We start from the raw sequence: 18,168 nt of genomic DNA on the forward strand, positions 1-18,168 counted from the left end.
AACACAAATATTTCAAGGACAATGGCTGTTGGGAGTGAATGACAATGAAAGCTCAAGCTTAGAATAACACAATGAGATTATGGCATATTGGTATACATATATGGAGGAGCATTGAGCATTACTGTTAAGGTGTCGTTTGGTGGAGTAATGAAAACAGTGCAAAAATGAATAAGCATGGGAATAAAGTTTCAATATGAACACAAATAATAATAATAATAATAATAATAATAATTTTGTGCATCGGAATGTCCATTCCATTCTTGTCTTCCAACCAAACATAGCCTAGAAGTTTTGATCGTGTAAATTCAAGGGAAAGAAACAAAACCTTCGTATAAAATTAATGTGACAGGGTTACAAATATCCCATTCAAGTAGTGTTTGATGTTCAACTAAAAAAAGTGTATAGGGCAAAGCTACAAGTTGAGTTGATTAAAAGTCAAAAATAAAATGTGGGGGGAAAATGATAAGTTATAATGGGTTACATAACAAGTGAAAGCCTCAAATGTTGCAACATCAATAATGTAATGATCAACAATTATACAGTTTTTCCTTTTTGCACTTTGAGATGCAAGTTGTGCCATTTAAAACCATGACAATGGATTAAAGAAAGAACTGTCATGTTTGAACTGGCTGTTGTTGTTCTACTGGGACACACGGTCTCCAAATTGTTTCCTTACCTAGATCCATGAGCGCGATTCCCTTGGCACTTAAATCGGCTCTGATCTGATCACTCTTGGCGAACTCCTTGTTTTTTCTAGCTTCTGCTCGTGCTTCAATCAAGTTGGTCACATCGCCTTCAACTAAACCAGCTCTCTTCAATGCCTTTTCTTTGAACTGCAGTAGTACCTGTACAGGGAAATATTGGTCAATATTCAGTATAATTTTTCTACCTTGAATTGATAAGAACAAGCCAAAACCCATATCACCTCAGTGTATGAATGTGAGGATAGTAAACCCAGAATACTTAGAACTGATGTAATTTCTTGCTTCACTTCAACAAGAGATTGATTCATTAACAACTGTTGCTGCTTCTGTTGCTCTTCTTGATCCTGTTGGTCCTGCTGCTTCTGCTTCTGTTTCTGCTGTTTCTTTGGTTGCTTCTTCTGTAGAGTATCAAAAATTTCAGTTACCCTACACCTCGACACAGACACAGACAGAGAGAGAGAGAGAGAGAGCTTGTTCATTTGTTCAAATCATTTACCTTAACTGCGTTAATGGAACTGTTTATCAACTTCAAGGCATCTTGAAATGCACCAGTCAATATATGTGCAGTGTTCAAGTCATCAGACATTTTAGTCTCAAATTCACTGCGTAGCTTACGGATGCATTCTTGAGCATCAGCAGGATTGATTTGAATTGTTCTGCCACTTTGATCTGCTCCCTCCTTTAGGATCCCTTCTTGAAACAACGATAATGAATCCTCGCAGTCTTGCAAGGTCTAGCAATCAAAAGATCTGATCATATTGGTTGTGAAATAGTTCTGTAACAAGTCACTAGATTGGATTTCCAATTAAACAATATTCTTAGGACTTGTTTAAAAAAGGAAAAATTTCAGGGGAAACCCAATAAAAACCAGTCATTCAAACCAAGTCGGTCAAATTGGCTTCAGTAGTAATAATAAAATATCAAAGAAAGCAAGACTAGAAAGACAAAAAGGAAACGTGAATTGACTCTTAAAGGAAATTCACAAAATATTATGAAACAAAATCAACTAAAAGGAACAACTAAACCAAGATAAAGAGAGAAAAACTTGCAAGTATCACATTTTCCAGCAAAAGAGAGGTATGAACTGCCAGTAACTTAACACATGTCTCTCATAAGAATGGACTATATAGAAGCTCAAACAAAAGTATCAATGCAAGAAAAAGAGAAATCTCAACTGGCAGTATTTTAACACAGATTACCCAATTAGGTCACAATTTCAATTAAACATTGTTCAAGTTTTTAGAAAGCTTCAAACCTGATATATGTAATAAACAGCATCTGAGCCACTCTCCAGCTGAGAGAATGTGTAATTGAGAGGTGAACGGTAATGTGCACTTAACACAAAGTGTCTCAACGCCAGTGGATGGTACCTTCCAGTAATCTGCAATAAAATGACACATGTTAAATGGTGGTATTTGATTATATTAGAGCTCCAAAAACATCAAAAACACAAAATTTACCTCGCGAATAGTGAAAAAATTACCCAAGGACTTCGACATTTTCTCATTGTTATTCGTAACATGTCCATTATGCATCCAGTAACTCACATTGCTCTCTTGGCATGCAGCACAACTCTGGGCAACCTCATTTTCATGATGCGGAAAGATCAAGTCAATTCCACCACCATGTATATCAAACTTGAATGTTAAATATTTCGCACTCATAGCACTGCATTCAATATGCCACCCAGGTCTTCCAAGACCCCAGGGGCTGTCCCAACTAGGCTCGCCAGGCTTTGCAGCCTGCAAAAATAAAACATCAAATACAGTAAGATATAAAGCAAATATTAAAAACACAGAAACTTGTAGTCTTTCAGACCTTCCATAATGCAAAGTCAGCTGGATTCCGCTTTCTTGAATCAACAGCTACTCGCTCCCCAGCTCTATTATTTTCCAACTTTTGTCCAGACAATTGACCATAATTTGGGAGTTTTTCAACAGCAAAGAATACATCTCCATCAACTGCATATGCAAAGTCCTTGTTGATGATCTGCAAAATATGCAGAAAAAGATTAATATTAAAACAACTTCATAAATAAGATTTTGGGGAGAAAGCACCACTAATTGATATTGAAATCCTTCTCTTTTTTTGGTGTCCATGAGTTGGGGGTATTAGTTATGGCTTTAACTTATGATGAATACAATACAATCAGAAATATAATTACCAGAGATATCATATCCTTTATTTCTTCCAAATGATCAGATACACGTGGCTGATGGGTAGGAAGGAGACACTGAAGAGCATCCATGTCAGTTAGGTATTCTTGGCAGAAACGATTACTTAGACTTAATGGATCTTCCCCAATCTCATTTGCCCGACGAATTATCTGCATATATTCCAATCTTAGTCATCAAAATTTGAACATCTGATAACACAGGGATTTAGAAAAGCAAGTGAAGAAAAAGTGCATGTACATGAAGAGCAAAATTCAGGAGAAAGGAAAAAAGATTTAGGTATCACACCAGTAGACATGGAAAACATTTTTAAAAATAAATGAAAGTAGGTAAATGCATAAAAATGAAGCAAAACAATTAAATGATCACCTTAGTTTTTCTCTCCTATTTTTTCACGCATTTTCTCTGTCCATCCAGCATATGATCAAACCAACCCTATGAATGGACATATACAGTACTATCATCTACAATCTAGATGACATATGCCCCTAAATTATATACATAGATGGTTTCAGCCAAATTCAATAATAATATAGTCGAAATCATTATTTGCGCAAGTCAATGAGGTAACAGAAACACATCTAGTTATAAACACGAAATTTTTAATTATTATTAGACCAATAATCTATAATAATAAACATAAAAATGTTGTTTGAAAAGAAAAAGAACCTTGTACACTTTTCCATAATTACATTCTATGATAAGATAAGATGGAAACCCAACTTCCAGTTCAATTGAAACAAGATATTCACAACGTTAAGAACTAAGCCAAATGATATCCTGGAATACTAACTATTATGAAGAAAGAAGATAAAAAATGAACAAGCTTGAATAAAAACACCAAGCATAGGTAAAATCAGCAAAAACAATATGGTTCAAAATTTTCACCTTGTCATCAACATCAGTGAAATTTCGAACATATGTGACTTCATAACCCAAGTGCTGTAAATATCTGCAATATCAAATCAAGTAAAAGATGGTTAATTCCTACCAACAAAGTTCTCATTTTTATAAATTTCAACAAATAATATTGATTATAATAAAATTATATACATTATATTGCTTAACTCTCCATTTGACAGAATATAATTTACAATAGCAACTATTTTCCTAATTCAACATTATCAATTGCTTAGTTTTCAAATAGTCACATATTCAAAATCATCAATTTATATAATATACATAAATACATATATACATGTATAAACAGTTAATAATTAAAAAATATTTACATATGTGAGACCTGTAGAGGACATCAAAATTAATGGCAGCTCGGGCATGGCCAAGATGGCTAAGATCATAGGCAGTAACTCCACAGACGTACATCCCAACTTTTCCCGGAACCTTGGGCTTGAAGATCTCCTTCTGCTGAGTCATGGAATTGTAAACCCTACACTCCTCCTTCGCCATTCTTGGACAAGAAATTCAAAAAGCCCTAATCCCAAATCCCTAAAAAGAACAAGTTTCACTGTTAATTGCATGCAAATGGTTATCACTGTACATCTAAAGCTGTTTAACATGGAAAGAATGGCTTAACCCAACACAAAATCCAACGACCCATGTGCAAAACAGAGATAAAAACGGAAATACAACAGTACCCGAAGCCAAAAACACAAGAGAAAACTAACCCATATTCCAGAAAAAGAAAACATACTGAAGTAAAAACAAACAGATCCGGATCCGATTGGCTAATAAAGAACAAAGTAGAGACAAAGAAAGTGAAAAGAAAAGTACCCTTACCTTAAGCCTTGGCCCTTGGAATGTGAGAAAGGAGAAGGGTACAACAATGATTTTATGGCTTGTGGAACAGAAGCAAAAATAACACAGATCCAGATCCGATTGGCTCATAAAGAACAAGTAGAGACAAGGAAAGTGAAAAGAAGAGTGCCCTTACCTTAAGCCTTGGCCCTCGGAACGTGAGAGAGGAGAAGGTTACAACAATGAATTATGGCTTGTGGAAGCAAGGGCCAATGAAAAAGGGAGCTTGAAATGTGAGAGGAGAAGGGCACAGCAATGAGTTAAACTGGGAATTTTGGGAGGACAATTTGAGTGATCATGTAGACCCGATTGTGACATGACCCGATTAAGATAAGCACAAATATGACATGACGACACATTTAGTTTGCAGGTCACACGATACGACACACTTAACACGTTTGATAAACGTGTTGTGTTACCTTGATACTAACAAGACATGTTCATCACACAATTAAATGTGTCATATGACCCAAACACGAAATTAACATGATTAACAAAATTATATAAACTTTACAAAACCTATCACACAAACACAATACATAGTTCAAAAACAGTAAGCCACACACAATACAAAAGAGTGTTCAACAAATATCCTTTGTAGTTCTAGTCTACTATAAAACATATTATGATAAATTTAAAGAACCAGCCTCTAAACTAAAACAACTAAAACAGATAACAAGTTGGCTTAATCTCCCATTGCTAGCAAGTTTCATGTTCAACATGTAAATGATTATTTTTTATAAAAAGAAAAAAAAAGATAACATAATCAGAATATAAATATTAAAACAAATTATCAATATCAAATGATATTAATTTGTAATACAAGACAAAGGTGTGAGGATAATTCATTTTAAACTATATTATGATATATATACCTAGCTATATAGGACTTTAAAAAAAGAGGAAATTATTAGGTATTAACAACTAAGCTTCACACATAAACACCTTATACACTACACTATATATGTGCACTAATTAACAAAAGAGAAGAGAAGTTGTCTCTTATTATATTATACACTAATATGTCTAAGCATATTATAATTTCACAAAAGTAATATATCTTACCTATTATGTAAATGGCTATCAAATGGAATTTTGTATGGTTTAACAAAAATTCGTATGGCTTAACACAATATGTTTTTAAAAAAAATTAAACTATAACAGTACCAGTTAATTAGTTTGGAATCATCCAAACTGAACCGTTGCTTCTACTAAAAAAAAAAATACAACAACTGTTCCTTTACTCAAAATTAATTCCCAAAAATCAGATCTACAGATTAATCTAAAAAATCCAAACAAGCAATGCAACAATTCAGAAGTACACAACCTTTCACATTCACAAGCACATTACAAATACAGAAAAATTATCTCATCAGTGAAAACCCCAAAATAAGAAAAACCACCTCCTGAAAACTCTGAGAATAATTTCACTTTCAGAAAGTGTTGAACTAATAGTCTGATTTCAAATCTGGAAATTTTAAAGGAACATTGAAAAGGAAAGTGAAACTGCTTTCAATATGTTACCTCCTCCTTGAACAAAAATTCTGAGAATAATTTCACCCAGAAAGTGTTGAAGTAATGCAGTCTGATTTCAACTATGGAAGCTTTAAAGAAAATTGAAAAGATTAGTAATACTGTTTTAAATATGGTTATAGCATACTAATATTAAATCAGTACATAAGCAAGATTCAAATAAGCATTCCTGCAAAAACTAAATAACTACGTATGTTTAAAGAAACAGAGATGAAAAAACTAATTGACCATTATATAAACACAGAAAATTAAATCAACGCCGTGTATTATATTTAGATTTAGAAACAAGTAAGAGATTACAGCTTAACTAAACTTCAGAAACATAAAAGAATTAAGAGTAGAAATATTTAGAAGTACATTCAAAAAATAAATTCATTATCGAGAAGAAGGAGCTCAGAGCTCCATTAACGCTCCTTGCCTTCTTCTATTTTCATTATCGAGAGAATTATGAGAGAACTAAGAGGACTGAGAACAACTTTTGAAAACATAATTGGGGTGTTTTCTAAATTCTTTTTTTTTTTAACTCAGTTTTCTAAAAATTGTTTTCCAAAATCAAGGCCAAACACATAACTTGTTTTCTAAAATCAATTTTCTGTTTTAGGCCCTAAATCTTCAAAACTCAAAACACTAAACACAAAAAACCAGAGCAATTGAACCAAATTGAACGAACCCAAACAATAAATAAACCTCTACTTCACAACTTCATACCCAAATTACACTGACAGAAACCTGTTCAAAACAAATCTAAACAAAAGATGCTTAAAATAAAAATCAAACTTTTGCCACAGTAGAGCACAATCACACTTGGAAGATAAAAAAAAAAAAACTGAAAAGCACACATACCCAAGCGACAAATCGCGGCGGAGGGGAGACAGATCACGACGGAGAAGAAGAAAGAGAAGAGAGAGATGAGGCGAAGGGGCTTTAGGTATATAGCATATACAATCTCAAATTCTCAATGAAAAGTTATTCCAAAAACTACGTCGTTTTCATATGGTTATTCTTATATTTGACAAGTGGAATGACTTTTTAATATTAAAATCATTGCGGTAATTTATCTAAATCTTTCAAACCAAAAAAAAAGTAATTTATCTAAATTTTGTGGTAAATATGGCAAAAAAAATAACACTATTTTTAGCTTAATATTTATAATTGTGCTATAATACATAAGATATAAATTAATTAAAAAAATTAATAATTATTGATAATATACAAAATGTAATATTTTTTCATTTTTTATTATTCAGAAAAATGAATAAAAAAAGTAATATGATTACTCACTAATTTTTAACTAATAAATTATAATAATTAGTGTTATCAATTAAAAACTCAAGAATTAAGCAACAATTAGCACATAAAAAATAGTAAAATAACTCTATTTTGTAGAGTTATCACATAACCCGCTAATCTAAATAACCTTCCAGTACTTAAGTTACCCCTTGACTTGCCCAAAGTCAAGTATTGAGCCATGTTGTAACTTTCCTGCTAACTAGCTCCCTAGGATCGCCTCAAATCGCATGTTGCAGATTTTTCCACATAATAATGTGGTTCTCACAATTAGCATATATTCACATTTATATTCATATAAACATACTAGCATGCTTAACATATAATCACGCATTGAACTTAGCAAATTCACACGTAAACCAGTTGTGCTCTCCCGGCACACTAACTAAGGCCCTTAAGCCTTATTAGTGATTTTTGGTCGTTACAATTGATTAGTGTGCCGAGAGGGCAAAATTAGAAGTTATGTGAATTAATTGTGAGAATGCATGATTATGTGATATGCATGATCCTATCACTATATGGATATGTGGAATGCTTGTTTATGAATATTAGATAAGCATGCGGGCCCTATTTAGCCTGTAAAGGCATAATTGTAATTTTGGCCCGTTATGGCATAAATGTGATAAACTGTTGAAACCACATTATTATGTGGACATATTTATATTTGCAGCATTCGGCACGAGGCGATCGTAGGGAGCAAGTAACGGGAAAATCACAACGGGACCTGATACTTGACTCAGGCCGAATCAAGGGGTATTTTGGAAATCAGACGGTTATTTGAGTTATCAAGTTATGGAAATAAATAATTGGATATATATTTGAGGTTAGGAAGCCTAGGTGGGAATACTGGGGAATTTTACCATGTTTCCCTCGAGGACGTTTTCGGTACCCCAAGCCTCGGGATTGACTTAATCAGTTAAGGATATATTAAACAAAACTCAGAAAGTGGTAGAACAAGGCCAAACTGACCTTTTTTCTCTCTCGCTTTCTCTTTCAAGGGAACCACAGAAACAAGGAAGAACTTGACTAGAAACTCAGGAAAATTGAGTTGAAGCTTTAGAATTAGCTCAAGGTTAGCTAGAGAATCTAACCAGGAACTGAGGTAAGCATTAAGTTACACTTTTGGTCATTTTATTATGTAGCTTTGGGGCTGGATTCTAAGAGTTTTGGGTTCTGAATTTAAAGGTTGAATTAAGGCAGAAGATTTGGGAGTAAACTCAGTAATTGTTTGGAGGATTGGTTCTTCAGTAAAGGTAAGCTTCAATTTATGGTTTAGTGTTTGAATTCTGGGTTTTTCTTACTGGTTTTGATGTTCTTGAGCTTATGGGTTTCAGAGATTAAAATGTTATTTTGATGAGTTTCTAGACTGGGTTTCTGTTGGGTTATGTTGCTCAAAGTATGTTAGAAAGTTTGTGATAATTGGATTGTATCATTATGATGGTTTTGGGTGGATTTGAGTGAGGTTTGAGAGTTAAAAATGGTGAATTTTCTGGGTTCGAAGGGGTCGGGCCGCGACTCAGTTCCTGGTGTGCCACAGCCCTTCAAAGCTAATTTGTGCTGAGGAAGAAGGGCGGGCTGCAGCATTGGGAGTGCTGAGCCGCGGCCCGTGTCAGTTTTTGGGCGAGGCGGGGCCTCTGGTTGGGGGCAAGCCACGGTATAGGGAGCTTGGGCTGTGGCCCTTAAGGGCATTCTTGGCCTTTTGGAGTTTTTAAGCGCGTGAACCTAACCTAGGGTGCTCGAGATTGATCCCACTACCGTGTTTGGTGGAATTCGATGTCCCGGAGGTTAGAACTCTATCTGAAAACCTTTATACAAATATTGATGGAATCATTTATCATGGTTGTGACTAGGTGTACGCTTGGGCTCGGGGCAGGTTCGTACTCGGGGGTCGTCTTTCCTAATCAAAGCACTTGGAATTATAGGTAAGAAAATTGCACCCGTTTATGTGGATAGATTGGGACTAAGTGTTCCCTATATTCATGTTACACCCAGTTTTCGAGCCTTGAGAATTGTAATCCCGAAAGCTGGATTCGTCAGGTGTGAGCTCGCAATATCTAGAATACGTGTTTGCAACCTAGGCGCCGAACCTACAAAGCAGGTGGCAACCTCGAAGAGGGAGCCTCGAAGTCCTTACAAGCTCGAAAGACAGACATCAGAGTACGTCTATTCTCGGGTGGCCTCGGATAGTAAGTTCCGAGCCTGACATAAGTATGAGCTCGAAACTATGTGGTCTAGGAGAAAATGACACTCGAAAGTCACTCAGAGACCTGGGCTGGTACGATGCTGATGATGTTGATTGCTGACTTCGAACGTCTTAGTGAGTTACTTGGAGAGACGCAGTCTATACTTATTGTTGTAACTTCCCTATAATAAAGGGATATTTATTATTCAGTTATACGCCCCCTGGTCTTCAGGGGACGTTTCCTTGTATATAGGAGTTACAGGCTTTTAAAGCCATTAAATTTATTGACATAAAGAATAACTTCCCAGAGACGTGTGGGATTGTATTCTAAAATCTCCTCTATAAATAGAGAGTTGATATACATTTGTAAAGGAGGGAAATTTTGTAATCTTGGGAGGATTTATGGAGAATTCATCTCTGAAGAGTTTCCTGAAATATTTTAAAGTTCTAATAACAAAGACTCGTGGACTAGGCAGAATTAACTGCTGAACCACGTAAAAAATCCTATTTGTCTCATTATATTTTTCTGGTCATAACTATTTATTGTTTACGTGCTCCATATTCACTGTTGACGAAAAACGGCGTCAACAGTTTGGTGCTTTCATTGAGAGCCTTAAGCATTCAGTCCCTGAACAAGTTATGGCCGCAAACGATCGAAGCATTCCGGAGGAAAACTATCCGAGATGCCCTGGGAAGCAGCCAATGGTGAATCCGGATGCTGAAGCGAGAAGCGAGTCGTCCGATTCTCGGGGACCGCCCGCACCTCCGAGGGATGAGGATATGTACTACAATCCTGAGCGGTACATTCCCATTGTGGAACTTGAAAACCGGCAGCTGAAACAGTAGTTAGCTGAAGCCAACAAGCAAAATGAGGAGTTGGCTAGGATAGCTGTGGAGGCTCAGGGGGCTCTGCTCCCGCCTTCGCGTGAAAACCAAGCCCCTCCTCCGAGGGACGTGCATGTCCCTCCCCGCAGGCCGCGGGGACGTCCGCGAAAAAATGCTGCCAAAAAAGGGCCAAAGCAACCTCTAGCGCCAGCGGAGCCATCTGCTCCCACGAGACCCCGAAGAAGTACCCGTGCCAAGGCTCCGGTTCATCCAGCTATGGGGATACCAGCGGAAACTGAGAACAACCGAGCCCCTGCAGAGGCTCGGACTCAAATCCCTGGAAACACACAGAATGCAACCAACCCATCACGGGCAAACTCCGGACCTTCTAGGCCGCGGAATGGGTGGCAGCCACCATCACCTAGGGGTGGCAATTCGTGTAAACGTGTCAGATTCGTGTCGACACGATTATGACACGACACGATTATTAAACGTGTCAAAAATACGAACACGACACGATTATTAAACGGGTCAACACGACACGAACACGATAACACGATTATGACACGATTAATCATAATTATACGAAAAAAATCAGAAAACCTATGTAAAGTATTCGTGTTATCGTGTCTGACACGATTATGACACGACACGATTATTAAATGGGTCGACACGATTATGACACGACACGATTAAGGTAAACACGAACACGACACGATTATTAAACGTGTCAAAAACTCAAACACGAACACGACACGATTATTAAACGTGTCGTGTTCGTGTTTACCTTAATCGTGTCGTGTCGTGTCGTGTCGTGTCATCGTGTCGTGACCCAAATTGCCACCCCTACCATCACCCATACGATTCCCTCCATCGCCTATAAGATACCCTTCACCTCCTCGCAGGAATGCTCAACCAGTTCAAGATAATGAGGAAAGACACGTAGGAAGGAGGCAAGGGAACAGAGAAGCTTTCCGGGAGCGGAGAGGCACCCCATCTGAAATAAGTCAAACATCCTGGTCTCGCATTGCAGAGACAAGGCGACGAGAAGGAAACCCATCTCGAAATAATCATGCGAGAAGCTTTACTAGTGACGATTATGGAGATACCAGATCAGTCAGTATGAATGATCGAGGTCGAAAGAATACTGGGAGCCGCAAGAATCGCTCCAACCTGCGAGAACACCTGAACCAGAATCGGGGTAATGTTAACTTAACAAACCTGGACCTGAGGGATCGCCTAAATAGGCGTAAAGACCCCCTGCTGGGACGTGAACCTGGAATTATGATCGACGACAGCCAGTTTCGGGCAAGACCCCTCACGGACCCAGTCCAGGAAATAATTGATCAGTTGGAAAAGGCCTTCAGGCTTTTGAAAAATGAGCAAGCTCAGGGTCGATATGAAGATTCTGACGAGGAGCTTGAACCGTTCGCTCCCCATATTTCCAATACTCCATTTCCTCAAGGATTTCAGATCCATCAAGTTCCAACTTTTGAGGGAAAATCCGACCCATACAGCCATTTGAGTACATTCAACACCATAATGAGAGCAAGTAACGTGGGTTACGAGCTCAGATGCATGTTATTTCCAGCATCGCTGACGGGACCAGCCAAAAGTTGGTTTGAGAAATATAGAATACACTCAATCACTTCTTGGGATCAGTTGTCTAAGGACTTCAAGAAGCAGTTCAGAGCCATGATGGGGGTGAGGCCCGAGGCATCGACCCTGACTAATGTCCGACAGCAGCCAGGCGAAACGTTAAAGAGCTACCTTACGAGGTTTCACTTAGAAGTTGCCCGGGCTCGAAATGTGGATGACAGTGGTCATCTAATGGCTGTCCAAGTAGGGGTAATGCCAGGGAGTGCTCTCTGGGATGACATGCAGAGAAAACCGGTGAGGTCTCTGACCGAGTTTAACAAACGAGCACAGAGGTTTATCAATGTAGAGGAAGCGAGGTCGACACTTAATGTGACCTCCCAGCCCGTAACTACAACGATAAACGTGAACTTTGCCACAACCTCGACGGACCCACCAGCTTCAAATCTTGCCGCGGAAAACCCTTTCAAGAGAAAAAAGAACGAAGGAAGTAACCCCGAAGCCGAGGGAGGAAAGAAAAAGAAGGGGGAGAGATATTTCTCCGTGTACAGAGTGTACACCGAGCTCAACGAATCTCGGGAGAACATATACCTGGCTAATGAAAACCAGGTCCCCTTCAAACGTCCAGACCCAATGAGAAATCAGAAGTCCAAGAGGGATTCCAGCAAATATTGTCGATTTCACAGAGACACCGGGCATACTACTGATGAATGTCAACAGTTGAAAGACGAGATCGAAGGGTTGATCTCAAGAGGTTATTTCAGACAATATGTCAAAAACCAGAATACTAATCAGGCGTCTACGAGCCAAAGGGCAGTCGCGCCACAGCATGCACAAAACAACAATTCTCGAGCTAGGGAAGAAGATAGGCCCCCTCCGATAGATGGAGAAGACATGATAACTATCTCGGGAGGGCCTCATCCCGCGGGCATCGGCAGGAATGCCCAAAAAAGATATGTGAACGAGCTAAAGACTGGGGACGGATCTCCTTATGAACCCGAACCAAGAGCTCCCAAAAATCAAAGGATTGAATCCCAGCCAATAACCTTTACTGAAGACGACGCGTCCCATGTTCAGCTTCCTCACCATGATCCACTGGTCATCACTCTCCAGCTGGCAAATAAGAGGGTTCACCGAGTTCTCATAGACAATGGGAGCTCAGTTAACATTCTCTATAAGGCAACCCTAGAAAAGATGGGACTCTCCCTTCGCGACCTGAAAGCATGTGCGACTACATTATACTGATTTTCAGGAGAAGGGATCGCCTGCATGGGATCCATCGAACTCCCCGTGACCTTGGGAGACTACCCAGTCTCAACAACCAAGATGATGGAATTCATAGTAGTAGACCTACCTTCAGCCTACAAAGTGCTGCTCGGGAGACCTGCCCTGGTAGGGCTGGGGGCAGTCTCGTCTGTAAGGCATTTGGCCGTTAAGTTCCCGACCCCTAGTGGCATCGGGACGTTGAAGGGAGATCAGTTAGCTGGAAGGGAATGCTACAGCATTTCCTTAAGAGGAAAGAAACAGACAAGCGCACAAGCACTCGTCATTGTTCAAAACAAAGATGGGACGGTCTTGGAGATTGATGAAGAAATCGATCCAAGGGTTGAGGAGAAGGTTGATCTTGAACCATTAGAAGAGCTCGAAGAGATTCAGCTCAAAGAGTCTGATCCCTCGAAAAAGGTAAAGGTTGGAAAACATCTCCAGGAAGAAACAAAATAGCAACTAATTTGTTTTTTGAAGAGAAACCAGGATGTCTTCGCGTGGTCCCATTCAGACATGGTATGAATAAGTCCGAACATAGCAAGCCACGCACTGAATATCGATAAAAGCTTCCCACCGAAGCAACAAAAGCGAAGACAACTGGATGATGACAGAAAAAGGCGCTAAAGGAGGAGGTCGACAGGTTAAAAGCAAACCGGTTCATTAGGGATGCTTTTTACCCTGACTGGGTAGCCAATCTGGTGTTGGTCCCAAAGCCAAATAGGACGTGGCGAAACTGCATTGACTATTCGGACCTCAACAAGGCTTGCCCAAAGGACCGTTTCCCTTTACCAAGGATTGACCAGCTCGTGGATGCCACGACAGGGCATGGACTGATGTCATTCATGGATGCCTATTCTGGATATAACCAGATTTCCATGCATGCCCTTGACCAGGAGCATACGAGCTTCATAATAGAGAAGGGGCTGTACTGTTATAATGTCATGCCGTTCGGGCTCAAAAATGCTGGGGCAACTTACCAGCGGCTCGTAAACATGATGTTTTTGGAGCAAATAGGAAACAACATGGAAGTTTATGTTGATGACATGCTAGTCAAGTCTCAACTTAATGATAACCATGTTGACGACCTCGAAGAATGTTTTGCCGTGCTCCGGAAGTATAACATGAAGCTTAATCCACAAAAATGTTCCTTTGGGGTGTCATCCGGAAAATTTATGGGCTTTATTGTAAATGCTCGCGGGATAGAAGCTAACCCAGACAAGATCCAGGCCCTAATCGACATGCCCTCACCTCGAAGGTACAAAGATGTCCAAAGTTTGACTGGTAGGATGGTAGCACTAAGTAGGTTTATCTCGAAATCTACGGACCGTTGTCTCCCGTTCTTTAACCTATTGAGGGGAAGCAAGAAATTTGAATGAACGGAAGAGTGCGAGCTGGCCTTCCAGGAACTTAAGAAGCACCTCATAGAGCCCCCCATCTTATCAAAGCCTGTCACGGGGGAAGTATTATACTTGTATCTATCCACTACCGAACATGCAATAAGTGTAGTGCTCGTGCGAGAAGAAGACAAGGTACAGAGGCCCCGTATATTACATCAGCAAAAGATTACTGGGGGCAGAGTCGAGATACTCCTTGATGGAAAAGCTAGCTCTCAGCTTAATTTATTCGCCTCAAAAACTTTGACCCTACTTCCAGGCGCACCCCATCCATGCATTGACTGATCAACCACTTAGGCAGGTCTTGTCCAAACCGGAGGCTTCAGGTTGACTGCTTAAATGGGCAGCGGAACTCGGGCAATTCGAGATCACATACCACCCGAGAACAACCATTAGGGCACAGGCATTGGCGGACTTTATAGTGGAATGTACTGGCATGACCAACGATGAAGTTATAACCCCGACCCACGAGCTGTGGAAACTTTACGTTGATGGATCATCTAATGAAAATGGATCGGGGGCAGGGATCATTTTGATTACTCCTGCAGGGAGCAGATTTCATTCTGCCTTAAGATTCGACTTCAGTGCATCGAATAACGAGGCCGAATACGAGGCTTTACTGGTGGGACTTCGTATGGCCAAAGAACTCAAAGTTAAAGCAATACATTGCTATAGCGACTCCCAGCTCGTGGTTAACCAAATTTTGGGAGAATACCAGGCTCGTGGCACAAAAATGGCAGCTTACTTAGAAAGGGCAAAGTCCGCATTGGAACATTTCGAGTTTTACGCGATCGAACAAGTCCCACGTGAGAAAAATTCAAATGCAGATGCCTTAGCTCGGCTCGCTACTTCCACTGAGAATGATGAGCTAAAGGTGGTGCTAATAGAACACCTCTCGGCACCTAGCATCAGCGAGCCGGAGGAGGAAGACGTGTGTATGATTGATTCCGAACCTACTTGGATGACCCCGATAGTCGAGTATCTCGAAACTGGAGTCCTTCCAAAAGATCGGAACCAAGCTCGAAAGTTAATGTATCAACTTCCCTGTTATACCATTCTGGACGGAAATCTATATAGAAGGGGATATTCCATGCCATTACTTCGGTGCGTAACTCCACCCGAAGCCAAGAAGATCATAGCAGAAATTCATGAAGGGTTTTGTGGAGACCATACTGGGGGGCATAGTCTGTCCAAGAAAATCATACGCCAAGGTTATTTCTGGCCTACCATTAAATCAGATTCCTTCGAGTACGTAAAGAAATGCGATAAGTGCCAGCGGTTCGCCACGATCCCTCGAGCTCCACCATCCGAGCTGACCATGATGACCTCCCCATGGCCGTTTGCGGTGTGGGGGATCGACCTCATAGGCTCTCTCCCAACTGGCAAGGGCGGTGTGAAGTACGCTGTAGTTGCCATAGATTACTTCACAAAGTGGACAGAGGCGGAACCGTTAGCAACAATAACTTCCAAGAAAGTCCTTGACTTTGTGGTAAAATCATTGTGTGCAGATATAGGATGCCGAGGAAAATTGTATCCGACAACTGGACCCAGTTCGACAGCGATTTGTTCACCAATTTTTGCGAAAAAATGGAATAATAAAGAGTTTTTCGTCAGTAGCTCATCCCCAAGCGAATGGCCAGGTCGAAGCTGTAAACAAAACTCTCAAGAGTTCGCTAAAGAAAAAGTTGGAGGAGGCAAAAGGACGATGGCCCGAAGAATTGCCCCAAGTCTTATGGGGATATAGGACTACAGCTCGAACATCAAGAGGACATACCCCGTTCTCCCTAGCATACGGTTGCGAAGCTATGTTGCCTATTGAGGTCGAGATACCTACAATCTGAACTCACGCTTATGACCAAAGCTCGAACCACACTCAGCTCGAAGAAACCTTAGATTTGATCGAAGAAAGAAGAAACGAAGCTCAACTGAGAAACGCTGCCTACCAGCAGCGAGCTACCAGGTACTTCAACAAGAGAGTTCGGGATCGAAAGTTCGGTGTGGGAGATTTGGTGCTAAGACGTGTATTTTTGGAAACGCGAGATCTAGCAGCTGGCGTGCTCGGGCCAAATTGGGAAGGACCCTACCAGATAGAGTCAGTCATCCGGCCCAGTGTCTACAAGTTAGCGAGATTGGAAGGGAGCCTAGTATCGCGAGCATGGAATGGCAAACACTTGAGACCTTACTATCAATAGTATAGGAAGGATGTTGCCTGTAACCATGCTTGTTTATCTGTACTGTTTTGTCTACTTTTGGATTCTATCAAATAAAGATTTATTTTGTTCAATATGTTACGTTTTTCTTTATTTTTGCAATCCCTCTTAATTTAATAACCTATGGTCACACTCATAGGATATTAAGGGGGCATCATTGGTACATATACCAGCAGCTTGAAAAATAAAATAACATATACGAAATACATGCAAGTGTTTGGAGATAACCAAATACGCCAGTTGGGATGATTTGGTAAAACCAAGCTATCAAAAACATACAAGTATTTGGATATAACCAAATACGCGAGCTGAGAAAGTTTGGACATAACCAAATTTTGCAAGTATTTGGATATAACCAAATACGCGAGCTGAGAAAGTTTGGACAACCAAATTTTCAAAAGATAACAATGTTTGGATGTAACCAAATATGCAAACTAGATTAAAAATTAAGTGTATGGATTACTAACCTAACACGACCTTAACAGGTTTGGAACAAACCAGCTAAAATGAATCGAGCATAATTTCGAACATAACCTCCTTCGGATAAGCCGAGGTCAAGGCTGGAGTATCTTACAAAACAATAGTTTCAATCTCATAACTTCGGAGAGATAACCGAGGACGAGAAAAAGTAACTAAAAAGTAAGATATAACTAAATTGTTGACATTACATACCATATAAGTACTACAAGTGCATGGTTAAAGTAATATCCGACCTTGACAAGTAACGAGATCGGAAGCGGATAATTCGAGCAAACTGTGCATGAATGCATTGAACCTCGAGCCTAAATCCAAATTATGTTTGTGCGAATAAACAAACATACGCGATTCTTTAATATAAAATGTGCAAAATATTTCGAATCAAGAAGTGTAAAGCATATATATTAAAAAGAAAAGAAAATGAAATTGTATCAGCCCTACGGGCATAAATTAAAACAATTACAAAAATAAAGGGATGCAACCCTGAGATGGAATTCAAGAAGGAGCAATCTCCTTAGCCTTTTCAGCACCAGCTGCACTAGACTCCTGAGCAGCCTCCCGAGCAGCCTCCTCCGCCTCAAGCCGAGCATTCCACCTGTCTAAGAGCTTCGCCTCAAGAGGACCTAGGAAGCTGGTATCGAGGTCCTCATTGTTGGCCCACATTCTGTACATGGCCAGATCAGCCGCTTGGTCCTTCTTCTCTTTGTACTCAGCTAGGAGGCGAGCCTTTTCACTCTCAATTATATCAAAAGTGGCGACCTT

The 18,168-nt window shown here is 39.8% G+C and overlaps 1 protein-coding gene across 5 annotated transcripts; it reads right to left on the reverse strand.

Moving 5' to 3' along the window:
• Positions 1–304: 304 nt before the first annotated feature.
• Positions 305–7,146, reverse strand: LOC133790402 (cysteine--tRNA ligase 2, cytoplasmic). Of its 5 annotated transcripts, none has more exons than XM_062228031.1 (11): positions 7,013–7,146; positions 6,161–6,240; positions 4,122–4,313; positions 3,767–3,830; positions 2,869–3,030; positions 2,523–2,693; positions 2,165–2,446; positions 1,960–2,085; positions 1,201–1,437; positions 926–1,102; positions 305–845 (listed from the first exon to the last, which is right to left on the reverse strand). In XM_062228031.1, exons 3-11 carry the CDS (start codon positions 4,286–4,288, stop codon positions 615–617), a joined length of 1,617 nt encoding a protein of 538 aa, XP_062084015.1. In that variant the 5' UTR covers positions 4,289–4,313; positions 6,161–6,240; positions 7,013–7,146; the 3' UTR covers positions 305–614. The 5 variants fall into 5 exon arrangements, with proteins under 5 accessions (XP_062084015.1, XP_062084011.1, XP_062084012.1 ...); XM_062228027.1 differs by having other exon boundaries at positions 4,122–4,327; XM_062228028.1 differs by lacking the exon at positions 6,161–6,240 and having other exon boundaries at positions 4,122–4,327; positions 7,013–7,120.
• Between the last annotated feature and the right edge of the window lie 11,022 nt (positions 7,147–18,168).

Source organism: Humulus lupulus, chromosome 7 (assembly GCF_963169125.1).
Source record: "Humulus lupulus chromosome 7, drHumLupu1.1, whole genome shotgun sequence".
Classification (NCBI taxonomy): Eukaryota; Viridiplantae; Streptophyta; class Magnoliopsida; order Rosales; family Cannabaceae; genus Humulus; species Humulus lupulus.